We start from the raw sequence: 16,010 nt of genomic DNA, 5'->3' as shown, positions 1-16,010 counted from the left end.
TGTAATTGAAGTCGATTTTTTTTCGTTTGCCTGCAAGTAGCAATTATTAATAATGAATTAACGCAAAATAAAAATAAAAAATAAGGATAAATTAAAAATTGATACAAAATACACAATTACAAGATTGAGAGTAATTGCTTCTAAAAACTGATAGGCGCTCCAACAAATCGTGTTTTTTTTTTTAAATTATATTTAAATACGAATTACATATTTATAAAATATGAATAATATTTTTTTTACTGATAATAATAAAAAATATAAATAAATATAAAAAATCAAAAATAAAAAATAATTAAAAAATAATAATGATAAAATATGAAAATATTTTTCGTTTTTACCGACATAATAATAAAAAATAAGAACAGCTTATTTAAATAAAAAATAGCGAGTGCAATTAGAAAAAGAAAAAGAAAAAATAATTGATCAGGGACATGTGGATTTGAACCATGATCTTCTCGGTTGATCCCGACCGGCCGATTTTCGACCGAGCTATTGCAACTAAGTTGACGAATGCGAAATTTACCTTCGTATTCTAACGATATTTTTTTTACTCCCTAAAAACAGGGATAAAACGTCATTTTCTGAAAATGAATCCTAGCTAGATAGATTTATCTCCCTCGAAACCCCCTATATACTAAATTTTATGAAAATCGTTGGAGCCGTTTCCGAGATTCAGATTATATATATATATATACAAGAATTGCTCGTTTAATAGTATAAGATTTATAGGGGCTAACCTCCTTTTATAAGTGAAGTGTGTAGCAATTGTAGGTCCGGTATGTATCTTATTTAAAAAAAAAATCGAGTGTGCTTCAGACCATACGACTAAAGTAAAACTTACGAAACTTAACTCTCTTTCTATCTTCACCAATTTGTATCTCCCTTTTAACTTCCGTTCGCCCGATCACACTTTTCGTAACGCTCTCGTCACGAATTCACCAGCTTACTTTCCAAGTCAAGCGTGCGTAAAGAAGTTTTACTTCAAAAATCCCGCAGGGAGATGAGTTTCTGAATCATAAATGCTTCTTTTTGTAGTTATTTTAAGCTCTCATATTTACAGTCAATATTAAAAGCATTTCTACCTAAGCCTATGGAAATACCTGAAATAAAGGAATTTATTATTTATATATTTCTCCGCCAATCCCCTGACTCTTCTACATGTAGATCGAGGCTTATACCCAGCAGTGAGATGTTACAGGCTGAATTCATGTATATTTTTATCATTCATTTATTTAATTATTATTTTTAAGAAAACTTTGTGTCACCACTCTCTGATTCACAATTAAAATAATTTTTATTTGAAATTTAAGCTTATCACTAAGAATTATGTTATAAATGTGCTATTTAGAGCATACAACTACAATCGTTTCTTTTTTTTATAAACATGGCTACCTGATTATAATACTGTTGTTACGAATAATTCAGGGTATGAATATATAAGACCTACTTGTTGAAAGAATTGTTTTATGATAAAGATTAAGTTCATCGAAATCGTTTAGCGGGCAGAGTGGATCAAAAGTGAATGTTACGATTAACTGTTCTTTTTATTGACAAATTTATGTCGATTTTTTTAATCGTTTTCCTTAGTGTCGTAATTTTTTTTATCTTAAAGCCCTACTTAGGTTTTATGTTGTGTTGATGACTGTAAAAGAAAGGTGGGTTTATATATTAGTAGACAAGGCATGTAGTCTTTTTTTCGAATTTTTTGAATTTGTTACGGAACATGACAATTTTTTAAGACGTAGTTCGTTATATCATCATTAATAGCGGGTAAAACGTTGGTCAACTATTTATATGTTGTTCGGTTGTTTTTCGGAAATTTTATTCGTCTCTAATTCTAATGTCACCTGATTGCTTTAAGGAAAGGCGAAAACCTATTTGACTTTCTTTGTATTAATTCTCCCTTTGGATAATATTTTTTGTAAAAATTTACTCAATATTTATATTTTTTATAATACGTTATATGTACGCTATCAATTTTTTTTAAATAAATGTATCCCCAAAGACGCTTTCTTAACAGCCTAGAGTGGAGCGAGGCACGGGAGGATCGCTTGCTCGACTGCTATTGCAGGGGTAGTAGTGGGTAAAAATCATTCTCATCATTTTGAAGATTTGCCCAGCGTCAAAAAAGTGCCGTATTGAGCTTCAATCTTTCTCAGTCTATATAGATATGTATAAGAAATCTAAGCCCAGCGGTGGCCGGTAATAGGCTGTCAAAGTATAGGACAGGAATTATAATAATGAATTTTTATTATGAATACTTAAAATTTAGTCACTATTATTATTATTGTGTTTATTATTTTTATTGCCAGCAATTAGTATAGTGGGCTTTAAAACTGAAGGTACTGACCGTAAACAGGGTTAATAGAATATAATTAATATTAATATTTTGTAAACAATGAAATTTATTGTTTATTTAATAATTTAATGCAAGAAACTCACCTAGTTTCGCGAACTGTATCAAATCCGAGTCGTGATAATGATCTTAAGATGAGGTTAAAATAAGCCAGTGAAACAGCGATTCATAAGTAAGTATACCATAGGTAGGTATTACTCATACTTTTTTTTTTCCTAAATCCATTTTATTGTTTTCTTTTTGTCTTAAAATAATGGTTTTTGTTATTTAAGTAGTTAATTCTCTTTTTACGTGCTAATAATATTTTACGAATTATTCGTTACTGAATTATTAATAACGCAAGTATTTTTGAAAATACTACGAACGTAAGTCAATATTTCAAGTAGCGTTTAAACTTATGGTATGGAGTGAATGGTGGTTTCATAACACGAGTTGCGTGTAGAACTGTAGGTAACACGTGTCATAAACAGAAAGTTTCGGAGCCTAAGCCGGCGAAAGTAGCCTCTCTCGATTCAAGTTCATTAACACGGCTAACAGTACAGCGTCTGTTCGAGCGCGCATCAAACGCATCGGATACCTGCATCCCACACATCCCATTCACGTCCCAAGAGACGTACAAATAAGTCGCCACATTTGGATATTTTAAAATAATGGTTTAATAATTTTACTATTTTTTTTTAAATTAACTCAGTGTATTAAAAATGAGAAATTTAATTTTAATCGTCGTTATTTGTTGTGTAACACCGGCGGTGTTGCCAGCTAAATATATCATACCGAAGTGGAAAAAACAGGTAAGTTTGAATTTGGTTTTTAAAAGCGTAGGTTGCAAAATTGTTTAGGATACTATTGAATAATGAATTAAAAAAATGTCCTCGATACTAGTATTTGCCGAAGTCCTTATTATATTTCCTGTAGCGTAATTTTATGATGCTATAATTTTTGTCTCTTAGGAAATATTATTTTATAAAAGGTATATCAAGATTGGGGCACTCTGTTTTTCTGTTCTAAAGAAATTAATTGATTTGCAAATACATGTTAATATATTCATCAACAGACGCAACTTCAAGTAAACATTTATATTCGCGAATTAATTTGAATAACATTATAATTTCCCATAATTGGTCAATATCCTCGGGAAATGTATCGCATTTTTTAAAAATTTAGAATTCGAAAATATTGCTAAGTACGTGCGAGGTAAATGAATTCATACAGATTAAAGGGTTCTAGAATGTTAAACAACGATCTAGTCGTAAAATATATGTAAACTAGCAATACCCGTGCGAATAATTCGCACTAAATAAATAAAAAATTTACAAACCGTCAATCATGTTGACGTTGTTTCAAAATTAAAAATATAATTTTGATAATTAATTAATTTACAACAACAGAAGCAATAATTTTTTTTTACTTGTGGATGCCGGTAGAGCAAAGCAATTATCTATAAAGCGTATTATTATTATAAAAAATATATGATACTAATGGAAACAACAAACGGCTTTAGAATTTATTAAACAAAATATTTTAATTCTTTGGAGACTTATATATATTACTTATATTATAAAAGCGAAAGTTTCTGAGGATAGATATCCATCTATATCCATCTATCCTCACAAACTTAGTGACATGTTTGATACTCTTTAAAGCAAATGCTACTGAACTGAAGGGAGTAGAACCAGGTATGCTGGTAGTTGAAGATGCAGAACAACACGTAGCCTACTTTTTATTCGGACGGTGCGGACGGTAAAATATAGATATCATTTTCTCAGATGTTAGTTCACTGTAGATAATATTTCAATTATACTTACTTATGTTTTCTCAATTTTATAAAATAAGTTTAGATATGTAATTTTGTGTTTAAGTCTGATGTTCATAATCAATTCGCGATCTGACGACAGTCCTCGGAGGGGACTTGTCACTGCCAAGCGTCATCACCGCGATGTTCAGCGACGACGAGTCCTGGAAGGCGATGGTTTCCTTCTGCGAGACAGTAATGTCCCAGAAGGAGAATGACGAGCAGATGAGAGAGGAGGCCGCTGACGAGGCCTCCGTCACCAGGCGACGAACAGGGGTACGTAGGAGGCGCTACTTAATACGCCTCCAGTAACGCCCCTGTGCCCATGTCGTGCCGGGATGGGAACCCGGTCCTGCCAGACATGGCGTCGTCGGAATTGTTCAGAGGTGAGCTGGCCAGTCCCCATGGAGTAGAAGTCTGGTTTTTTCGCTGAGGCCAGCCTGTCGCTGGAGGGATCCTGTTGCCTGCAGATCCAGCACCCTCCAATTAAAGCGGCTGAAGGTTCCCGCAGGGGTTTTGGTCGGTATTGCACCCCCAAGTGCTGAAGCCGACATACGGTCTAGGAATGCCTACCCGGGCATCCTGGATATCATCACCCGTAAATGGATTCCCCTGCGATACCAAAAAAATATGATGTTCATAATAAAAATAATATTTATAATTTATTATAGAATTGAATATTGAATAAATACAAATCAAAAATTGTAAATCGAATAATTTACATAAACTATTTCAACTGTACAGAATGCTAGAATATTAGTTAACGTAAACAAGGATCGCATCAATACTTAAAAATTTGTGGCTATTTGTAGCGATTTGTGGCAATTTGTGGCTTATTAATTTATAACTTTCCGTGAATAAATATTTATTTTGAGTGCGGTTTCTCGCGGCACACTTTCACGTTGCTTTCACGTTATTAGAAAGTTCCTTTAGTGACTCACTGTTGACATCCTGATGGGTTTCAAGGAATATTGGGGTTTACCAACGACAATTAATGTGTGTAACAGTAAAAATAACTGCTTTCTATCTGTCTATTGATACAATGGAAGCGCTGTGTAGACGGTTCATTTGTTAGGCACGAACTCTAGTTAAAAAGGCAGCTGTATTTTAGTTTCTCTATTGTTGAGTTTAATTTTGGAAAACAGTCTAATGTATATGTGTACATATGTACGTATACAAATGTATATGTGGGAATATATGCCATTGTATAGAAAATGAAATATTATATTTAATTAGAAATATTATTAATATCTTTTTATTTTGTAGTTATTGTTATTTTCTAATACTCTTTCTATTTGAAGGGTATTCATTGAAAATATCCAAATAATAACTTTTTAAAATTTATTCCAGTAAAAATATTTTACAAAATTATTCAATTTCCATGTATAGGTACGTATGGTGTATCTTATTCATTAAATCGTAAGCTATATTAATTAGTTTTAACGATATTCCATAGATAGTTCATTTCAATAGAAGAATACTTAAAATGTAAAACCAACAATCAGCATAATAAGACATTTTTTAAATTAAGTTAGGGTTCCATATTACCAATTTTGTTCTCAAATTTAGTTTAGGAATTGTTACTGGTATTATGATTTTGGCTTTGATTATTTTCATACGAATACATTAAAAGAAATTTATGTGTATTCTTACCTTATATATAAAAACACAAATACATAATTAAGATGTCTTCATTCACTACTACTACTACTTAGAATAGATTTATCGATGTATTATAAAAGCATGTCTAATAAATTGTAAAGCAAACTTTCAGGTCCGGCTTAGGTACTGGCGGAATGTATTAGTATCGTAAAAAAGATTTAATATTGGCAAATTTTTATATCTATTTCAACTTAAAAAAATAATAATAAAAGAATCTAATCCTACCTACTCTATATTACGAATAAAATATATGTCGTTTTTCTTAGTAACCACTTTTAAACGTACCTATAGTCATAATGACCTCCTACGGATAAAGCTTATTAGTACTTGCAACTTATGTTCCGGGTAGACTTTTGCAAAAAGGGGTGAACGTGCCCTTAATCATTTACACAGAAGTTTATTTTCAATTTATTATCTTTAGCATAATGTCGTTAATAACACAATATGAAAAAGATCGTAAAAAATTATATAACTGTTGATCTACTAATCCTTTGAATAACTAGGTACGTCTAACCTAAAAAAAATAATAGCTATTCAAACTCAAAATGTAACGATGTTTATTTTGAAATATTATTAATCATAATTAATACACTATTTACAATTTCTTTGATTTATTTTGAAAACAGACAGTGTACAGAGACTTAGTTTACAGCTAACTATATACCTAAAAAAATAAAATAAAAATACAACATTTAAATATTATTAAGAGACAATACATAATCCTCTTTTATTAGTATAATTCTGAAACAAAGTTTATTTAGCATGGCACGATTACCTCATGTTCATTGTAGCTCATTGTTGATAAAATGCATGCTCACATCCCTATGATTGATTCCCTAATAACTGATGTTTCTTGTTAGCAAAATATTTTTATTGCTTCGACGTACTACTTTATTTATTACGCCTCTAAACTACTTGAAAAATTTAAGACGCACAAAGTCATATTAATACAGGTTATGCATCAATATGAATAAACAAACACAAAGCGAGTAGGTAGATAAATTTAATCTTAAAGCATAATAAATAACTTGTCATTGTTTGAATTTTAATTATAACAATGATACATCTCACATCACAACAGTTAATTCTAATTTAAATTCCACAAACTTTTCTACTTAATGTTGTTATTAACGCACGTTCACAAAGCATGTAAATGTTATATTACACTGACCCCCTTAGCCGACTTCATTAGAATATAATTCTAAAAAAATAAAAATTTCGCAAAGCATGGTTCTAACGGTTATTATTTCTAGCTCACAATGCATCAGCAAGTATTTTCTTTTCTCTTTATTGTAAAAAAACGGCTTAACATTTCACCTTTTAATGGATATGATACAATTTCTATTTGTTTTAATACCAAACTCTTTATAACTTCATAGCATGATATATGTAACTTACTTTTGTTATTAATGCACGTTCACGAAGCATGTATGTGTTGTTTCACCCATCCTATCAGCCGGCTCTATATCAGAAGAGTGTCCAGGCGTGCGAGTTGCCGTCAGTGCAGAGCGAGCACAGCCATTACGTGTGTGATGACAAGGGCGAGCCCAAGTGTTTACCAGGCTGGCAGGGCGATCTGTGCGACGTGCCAATATGTAAAAAGGGTTGTGATCCTTTGCAAGGTAATATTTTTTGTGCATATTAATGAAACCAATAACTAATTTACTGTTGATTAATTTCCTTTCGAAATGAGTAAAAGTTTTAAATAAAGAATTATTACTGATATAAATGCAAAAGTTTGTATGTATGTGGCTAAAATTACAAATCTTAAAAAAGCTTTGATTTAATTGCAATGATACGTGGGAAATGATAGTAGTCTAATTTTTATCCCGAAAGTCCTTAATCTTCGAATCAGACGTCACCTGGGTAAAGGCGCGACGAGCAGCTATTTAACAATATCACCTAGATACTATGACGATTAAGACCAAATACTGACCCCTTCTATTAAGCACAACAGTAAATATCTTACTCAAAATTTGGGGCAGCCGATTGGGAAAGTACCTCACATAATAGAAAATCAAACTAAATTGAGCTGTTCTAAAGTAGTGCTGCGTTCTTGTGGTGAATAAGGTGCTAAATCCAGAACTTCTGGGGAGGATTAGGGTCAACAACGCGCTTGTAATGCTCCTGGCATTGCAGGCGTCCAAAAGCAGGTATACTTTTACCATCAGACTGCACGTTTGTAATGTAAAAAAAAAAAAACTCATACCACCGACTCCGTATTTGATTGCTAAATATGTAGACAAAATATATATAGATTAGAGATATGAAATAACTACATTTTTCTTAGATGCTAGAATAAGTAAGTATAATAATTTATGTAATTACTGCACAATTATGGTACGTAACAATCAAAGTTTCGTTGTTAATAGGTTATTGCAAGCGACCGGGCGAATGCCGGTGTAAATTAGGATTCTACGGTGACCGATGTAACAAATGCATACCACTTCCCGGCTGTCAGCATGGCTACTGTAACGTGTCCTTCGAATGCATATGCAGAGATGGTTGGGACGGATTGTTTTGTTCTGAACGTAAGTAATAATGAAAAAAATAAAAATCTAATTGAAGTCACAATACTGCTTTGAAATTTATTAACTAACTTATGTTGGTTTTGATAGCAGTATCCGACTGAATGCAGAATTTAGAGCAATATCATTACATACTAGTATATAACAAAGTCGCTTCCCGCTGTCTGTATGCTTAAATCCTTAAAACTACGCAATGGATTTTGATGCTTTTTTCTTTAGTAAATAGTGAGGTTCCAGAAGAAGGTTTATATGAATAAGACATACATAATATAGTAGAGAAATACTGATAGATTTTACAACCTTTCGAAGCCGGGGTAGGTCGCTAGTATTATATAATTAAAACAAAAAATAGAATCAAGTAACAAAATTAAGCGAGCACAATCAATTTTTTGTAGGTTACCTAACGTCACTGTAAAACTACCAATGGTAAATTAGTATATAAGCATATTTTTAATTGTACAACCGATCTTTGTCGATACGGTCTAGACATTCTATAAATCTTAAAACGATAAAGCCATAAATAACCCCGTACTTAATACCATTAAGTAATTGTTCAATTTAAATTACTGTTACATAATTAAGCATGAATACATAAAATACTCTAAAAATGCAGTTTGAAATATTCCGACAAGTGTATAATTGTCCAATGAATGTTGTACGGGTTGTTAATTTTTTTTGCAGCAATCTGTCGCTCGGATTGTCACGCGACGCGCGGTTTCTGCGAGTCGCCGGGCGAGTGCCGCTGTCGGTTAGGTTGGGCGGGGCCGACGTGCCGCGCCTGCCAGCCGCTACCGGGCTGTCAGCACGGCTACTGCGATAAGCCACTGGAATGTAAATGCTTACCAGGATACACCGGACTGTTGTGCCAGACTCGTAAGTTTATTAATATTAGAATAATACGTTTTTATAAATATTTATAAATTCACTTATATTTTTTTTTAAATAAAAAAGTTCTTTGACTATTAAACACCTTAAAGTTTTGCTTGAAAATATTTATTGAAATAATTAGATTAAATGATTGTATTGTTCCTTAAATTCTATATACGTAAAACGTATCCATTTCTTTTTGCTGACAGTTACTTGGGATACAAATTCAAGTAACACTCACCTGAGCCATAATTTAGTACAAAATTCTCCTAAACCTAACGTATTAGCGACCGTGGCTGATTGGTGTCAGTGCCAAGATAAATAACTTTCTACAAAACTTTAACCTTTTACATCATAAATCTTCAACCTACCAGCAATATGCGCTCCTGGTTGCCACGGAGAGCGTGGTTACTGCAGACGGCCAGGAGAGTGCCGCTGCAAGGTCGGATGGACGGGACGCACGTGCTCTCAGTGCCACAGGTACCCCGGCTGCGTGCACGGAACTTGTAACAGACCATGGGAATGCATCTGTGAACCCGGTTGGGGCGGTATGCTTTGCGATGAAGGTATGTTTATCATGCATTTCCTTTAGAAAATTGGATTTATGTTATTAATGTAACCAATGAAAGTGTAAAGATAAAAATCTTTTCACGAATTAAGGTATTTTGGAATAAATTTTGGTTAATATTTATTTTCGAAACAATCTGCAAACGTCCCACTGGTGAGAAAAAAACTGTTCTTCCTCAAAAGAAAGGAGTCTAAGCCTTATAAACGTTAAATATTCATTACACGATAACTAATATATATTTTATGTTTTTGAAAATTCAGTATAGAATACAGAATTTTTGCAAAAATAGATAAAGATAGATATAGTGATAGATATATAGAGAATAAGTGATAGATAAATAGATATAGTGCTGCTAGCCGATCTAAGCCTGCAAACCAGCCTTTGGTTCAAGGATTATTAGGTTATCTTGGCTTGTATAACTCTATTCTTCTTAAATTATAATTTTTTAAGAAACTATGGTAAATTTATTAAAACTTTTAGGTTAAGAGCATTTTAGGTAGATTTGTAAAATGATACCTACGCTAAGTGAAAAAATTAAGTTCTATAATTTTACAATATATATTATTTTATTTAAAATTTATCTTTTTCAGAGTTAAATTACTGTGAGAAAAATCAAGATACGTGCAAAAACGGCGGTAAATGCCAGTCACTAGAATCTGGAGATGGCTTCTACAGATGTCAATGCCCTCCCGGTATCAGTGGCAAAAATTGCGAGAATCTTCCAGACAGTATGACGACACCTGCTGCGAACATCACAGAAGTACCAGAAGTACCAGAAGTACCAGAAGTACCAGAAGTACCAGAAGTACCAGAAGTAACAGAAACGTCAGAAGCACCAGAAGAAGTTGAAGAAACAGATGAAAGTTCATCGGTAAAACCCGATGGTACATCTGAACTGAATAATGGTGAAAATGAGACTGAATGAATTATTTTTAGGAATTAAATAATTTATTTATTTTAGTTTAAGAATTTATTTTAGTTGGTAAAATGTCAATTTGTTCAGCGAATTCTGAATTAATTTTTTTTGTAATCGCATATTGCTTTGGCCATATTGTATCTTAACATTAATTTCCATTTCAAAATATCATAAGCACTTCATCAAAATCATTATTTCATCATAAAATTTTTCGTTCTTTACGAGTACATAAAATCAAAAAAATGCATTTCACATACGTATATTTTATATCATCAAAATCATTTATCATTAAATTAATGATACATTTTAAAGGGCTCGTTTCACCGTTCGTATTGTGTTGATAAAAGTATCTGACATTTCCAACAAATAAATGTTTGATTTTTATACCATCAAACTTGTATCATTTGTTAGATATTTCTATTCGCAAACTGTAAATCCAAAATTTGTAGTTAGGAGTCAAGCAGGCCTTTATGGTCTGTGTCCTGCATAAAACCTCCCAGTAATTTAAATGTGAGATTTATGAACCAGTGAAACATGCTCTAAGACAACAATATAATATAACCATTCATTCATTGTACGCTATTTATCTTGTTGCTGTCCAAGACTGTATCTATTGTTTGTTTATGGATATGAAATCAGAATTTGTGTGTAAAGTCATTATTCATGAACAATATAAACTTAGTTTTGTAACTATTTATTGTTTAATATAAGTAAATAAAACGATTCTATATAAACTTAGTTTTTTAATAATTTTTGTGAAACACAGCGCTGGTTTGTGGCTGTTGCGCTGGCGGTGGCGGGTTCGATCCCCGCACATGACTAACATTTGTAGTTGCCATATAGATGTTTGCCATGGTCTGGGAGTTTGTGCAGTCCTTGCGAGTCTCCCCTCCGTGCCTCGGAGAGCACGTTAAGCCGTTGGTCTGGGTTGTTATCACGTATTCCTGATAGCGATCGATACTCATAGTAGGGAACATATCCGCCAATCCGCATTGGAGCAGCGTGGTGGATTAAGCTCTGATCCTTTTCCTACATGGCGAAAGAAGCCTTAGGGAATCTGTTTCAACATATTAATATGTTAAACAAACTATACCAGAAAATTATGGCTATTTATTAAAACATTATTTTAATAAATTTATTTTGTGAGAAAATATGGACATTTAAAGAAAAAATCTTAAGAAGTCCGAACATACATTAAAACACGCCCTGTGTTACGTTAATTTGGACACGCAATGCAAAAATTTAAAGTACTTCAAATCGTGTTACCAACTGCTATACAGCTCACATTTTTGCTAAAAAATATGTTCATAAAATATTCTTTAAAAACAAAACCCGATATTATGAACTTCCGAATTGCTGCCTAAAGCGAACCTACATATAACATATGAAATATTATCTGCTACTAACGGCGAATCAATTACCAATTATAGTGAGTACCTGGGTGACCGAGCTAAGCTCGGTATTTTTAGTAAATCGTATTTTTTGGAAATCATATATAAATACGAATTACACATTGATAAAATATGAACAATATTTTCCGATTTTACCGACATAATAATTAAAAATATGAACTGGTTAGGTAAATAAAAAATCATGAGTGCAATTACAAAAAAAAGGAAAATATATATTCAATATGGAGACACAGAGATTTGAACCGTGGTCATCTCGGTCGATCTCGACCGGTCGATTCCCACTTAAACTATTACAACTTTATTAAAAATTGCGAAATTTACCTTGGTATTCTAACAATATTGTAGTCATTTTTTCATTGTCTAAAAACAGGGATAAAACGACATTTAATAAAAATGAATCCTAGCTATATCGATTTATCGCCCCCGAAACCCCTTATATACATATATACAAGAATTGCTTGTTTAATAGTATAAGATTTACGTTCCAAATATCTTCGACAAAAAACCAAGTCTCCATCACCGACGATTTATTTCGGTCAAGTAAAGGCTAGGTTCAATCGATTTACTTGCATGTGCTAGCTTCATTTGGTCATGATTCCTTACATAGTACGCGTTGCAGGACTAATGTATGCGTGAGTGCGGATCCCGTTTGAATCTTATCTGAACCAAACATAGAATTTATTAAGCTTTCGCGATCACAGCACATAAGCGATCTAGTTTTGGTCAGTTACGCCACGACCCACCTTCAATTGCCTTTGCTGTTTTTTATATTTAAAAATAAATTCTCACTCCATGTTTAGAAGGTTTTTGAATAAAATAATGGTTACAATATTGACCTAGGTAATGCCTCGTTAACGATCTTTAGGTATTATTTAGTTCTTTTTTGTTCCTATATTAGGTTTTTGATTTTTCGATTGAATATTATTGATTTAGTTTAATTTTTTTTTTTTATTTAGTTTAATTGTATTATTAGACACATGTAAAAATTCGATGTTAATGTTCTTTTTATATCAGAACATATAAAGATATAATGTTGTAAACTTAATATTTTTGGAGTCTTAAATAAACATTTTGTTATAATTTTAACGTAACTATATACCTATTTATTGAAAAAAAAATCTTGGTTTTATACATTTCAATAAGATTTTAAGTATGTGGCAAATGAGCTATTTGTGGGGCATGTTATATCTGTTTTGAAATTGCAAAAATTTTAGTCATTATTTTATTTACACTAAACATTAAATCAAGATACCCATTTTACTATTTTTCTTACGCCTTGCAGGGTTGTACGAGCTGGTTTATAGAAGAATATCAAATGTATGATTTCTAGGTCATGTTAGTTACGATGATTTCAATTTTTCATCCATATACGGTCCGCATTCCTGTAACTGGATTGCACTTCACTAATTACAGCATAAGTTGAGGAACGTGTCGCTTATTAATAAAATGTCGTTATTATGTTCGAGTTTGACTGACCAGAAATACCAAGAATAATAATTTAACTTCTGAAAAATATTGCTGCATTTATAAACATCCATTTTGCAAATAGCAGACATTTTACTGATCAGATCTGAGAGATCATATAGACGATGGAGCCAATGTTTGTAGTCAATAGAAAACTTTATATTTATACTTTTTTATATTTTATTGCACTTCAAAATATTGATACAGAAATAGTTTACCTATATAATATTAGGTATAGTATCCTTCTCCTACGTGGGGTATAAGGCCTATGCCCAACAGTGGGATAATACAGACCGAATGCATGCATGCGTGGACCTACGTGGACTTTTCTCTATAAGAAATATTTTCTAGTTAACACATGATGACAAGAACGAGTGTCTTTTTCACAAACAGGCGAAAATAAAAGTCTTAACCATCCTATAATTATCAAGCTAAGATAAAACCTATAACTATTTTTTTATTCCACGTAGTACCTGGTTGTGAATAATAACATCGCGCAGAAAAGGTAATCTACGGACGAAAATAGATATAGATGTCCAATCCAATTCAGTTAATTCTTCTATTTTATAGGAATATAGACTAAAGCCTTATTACGAGGTTTAAATTACTTGAAACTCAAAACGTTCTGCAGCCTTTGACATCAAAGGCTGCAGAACAGAAATATACATATATTTTACCACTAGCTATACCTACCTACCTGTGATTTTGTTTGCAATTAAAATTTTTGACTTAGGACCACTCTATAAAGGTAACTGTAATGAATTCCCAATATCCTTGCTCATAATACGAACTTAAATTAATCCGAGTTTGATTCAAATACTTTAGTAGCTTTAGCATGATGACTGGCGAATATAAGACAGACAAAAATGAAAAATATGTGTTTGTGACTTCAGTATCGACGTGATTCGATCGTGTCATCCCAAAATATTCTCTGTATTTTTGATGTAGGGGAGAGCGGGGCTGAAAGTGCTGATTTTGACAAATCTTTATATAATTCGGATTAAACAAGTACTATGTCTGAAAGTAGTGGTTCATCCTAAGCCAAATTTAGTGTAGATTACGAATTTACCTACAGATTTTGCATATTTCTAATAGTTTTTAAGGAAAAGTGATTTTTTTATACAGCGGCGGCAAGGCACAACTAACCCCACTTTGGGGTAAGTTGTGCCGTAGCTGAGGTTGGTTGTGCCGTTGATAATTCTAGGTGTTTTACATGAATGAAAATATATGTAGTTTTAAAATACATAAATTTTATAATTATATATTTATTCCTTATACTTTTTACCATAAATTAGTTTTTAAAATGTACTTTTTTGTAACATATATTAATAACATATTAAAATAAAATATTTTAATCAATAGTTTGTACTTATTTTTATACGATTGAGATCAATTATCAAAATTATCAGTCCTTAAGGACTGTATCATAAAAAATAATAAAGATTTCTCTTAAATTATAAAATCACAGAGTTCTTCCAGTCTCTTATTTATCAGTATCTTGAGTGTTTTTAAGGAATCAAAAAAGATTATCAAAATTCTCGGAATGACTAATCAGAATAACAATTAGGACATACAAATGCTTGACTTTCTTCATCTTCAATACATTGCAAATGGGCCCAGTTCTTACATTCTCTGCATTCAATCCATTTTTCTCGAGTGGCAGAGTTAGAATAGGCATCACAACATATGATACAGTACCATTCTTGTTCATCATCAGAACTGTCATCTTGTAAAACTCTTCTCTTAACGGGCTTAGTCGGTTTTTTTATTTGTTTGCCTTTTCCTTTGCCTTTTCCCTTAACTTTCTTTTTAGTTTCACTTTCTTTCTTCTTCTTTTTAGTAGCCTGCTCTTCGGCCAAAGCATTTTTCTCTGGAGTGCCCGTAAGATGCTTTAGGCAGAGGTCTTATTAGCTCTGGTGAGAAATTTTCTGTAGTTTTATTTCCTGTGTTGTTATCAGCTGACTGAGGAAGCTGGAAGCTGCAGCAAGGGATAGGCTCCTGGAAGCTGCAGCATGGGATAGGCTCCTGACAGCACTGACCTGTCTCTTGTTGATTACCTGATGGTTGACTAGTTTCAATCTCAACATTGCTACCCACATAATTTGACTCATCAATATGTTCAGGAGTCCTTTCTCGATTATTTGGAGAGACAGGCAAGTTGTCTATACTTTGTGAGGGTCGATTTATACAATAAAGGTTACTTAGGGGTTGGTTGTGCCGCGGCAAAACCAGCCCCACGTGAACGGCACATTTTACCCCGCTCGTGATAGTGTGATATTTTGTCTCATATACAGAAATCACTCTTCTCAAAGCATCAAGATTACACTGTATAACAAACTAGGATAAATAAAAAACCTTTTAAAACCTAAACCTTTTAAAACCTAGGATAAATAACAAACCTTTTTCTCATATTAAAAGCAAGAAAAATACTAGCTTGAGACCAAA

At 32.4% G+C, this 16,010-nt stretch overlaps 2 protein-coding genes across 2 annotated transcripts; one reads left to right on the top strand and one right to left on the bottom strand.

Annotated features, from left to right (window-relative positions):
* The first annotated feature begins 3,057 nt into the window (after positions 1 to 3,057).
* Positions 3,058 to 10,698, top strand: LOC123660944 (delta-like protein 1). The gene is made up of 6 exons (XM_045595963.1): positions 3,058 to 3,147; positions 7,282 to 7,432; positions 8,183 to 8,341; positions 9,020 to 9,211; positions 9,580 to 9,771; positions 10,364 to 10,698. Exons 1-6 carry the CDS (start codon positions 3,058 to 3,060, stop codon positions 10,696 to 10,698), a joined length of 1,119 nt encoding a protein of 372 aa, XP_045451919.1.
* A 4,414-nt stretch (positions 10,699 to 15,112) lies between these two features.
* Positions 15,113 to 15,664, bottom strand: LOC123660942 (PHD finger protein Alfin1-like). The gene is made up of 2 exons (XM_045595962.1): positions 15,529 to 15,664; positions 15,113 to 15,435 (listed from the first exon to the last, which is right to left on the bottom strand). Exons 1-2 carry the CDS (start codon positions 15,662 to 15,664, stop codon positions 15,113 to 15,115), a joined length of 459 nt encoding a protein of 152 aa, XP_045451918.1.
* Between the last annotated feature and the right edge of the window lie 346 nt (positions 15,665 to 16,010).

Source organism: Melitaea cinxia, chromosome 16 (assembly GCF_905220565.1).
Source record: "Melitaea cinxia chromosome 16, ilMelCinx1.1, whole genome shotgun sequence".
In the NCBI taxonomy this organism is placed as follows: domain Eukaryota; kingdom Metazoa; phylum Arthropoda; class Insecta; order Lepidoptera; family Nymphalidae; genus Melitaea; species Melitaea cinxia.
This window is presented reverse-complemented; position numbering and strand designations above follow the sequence as displayed.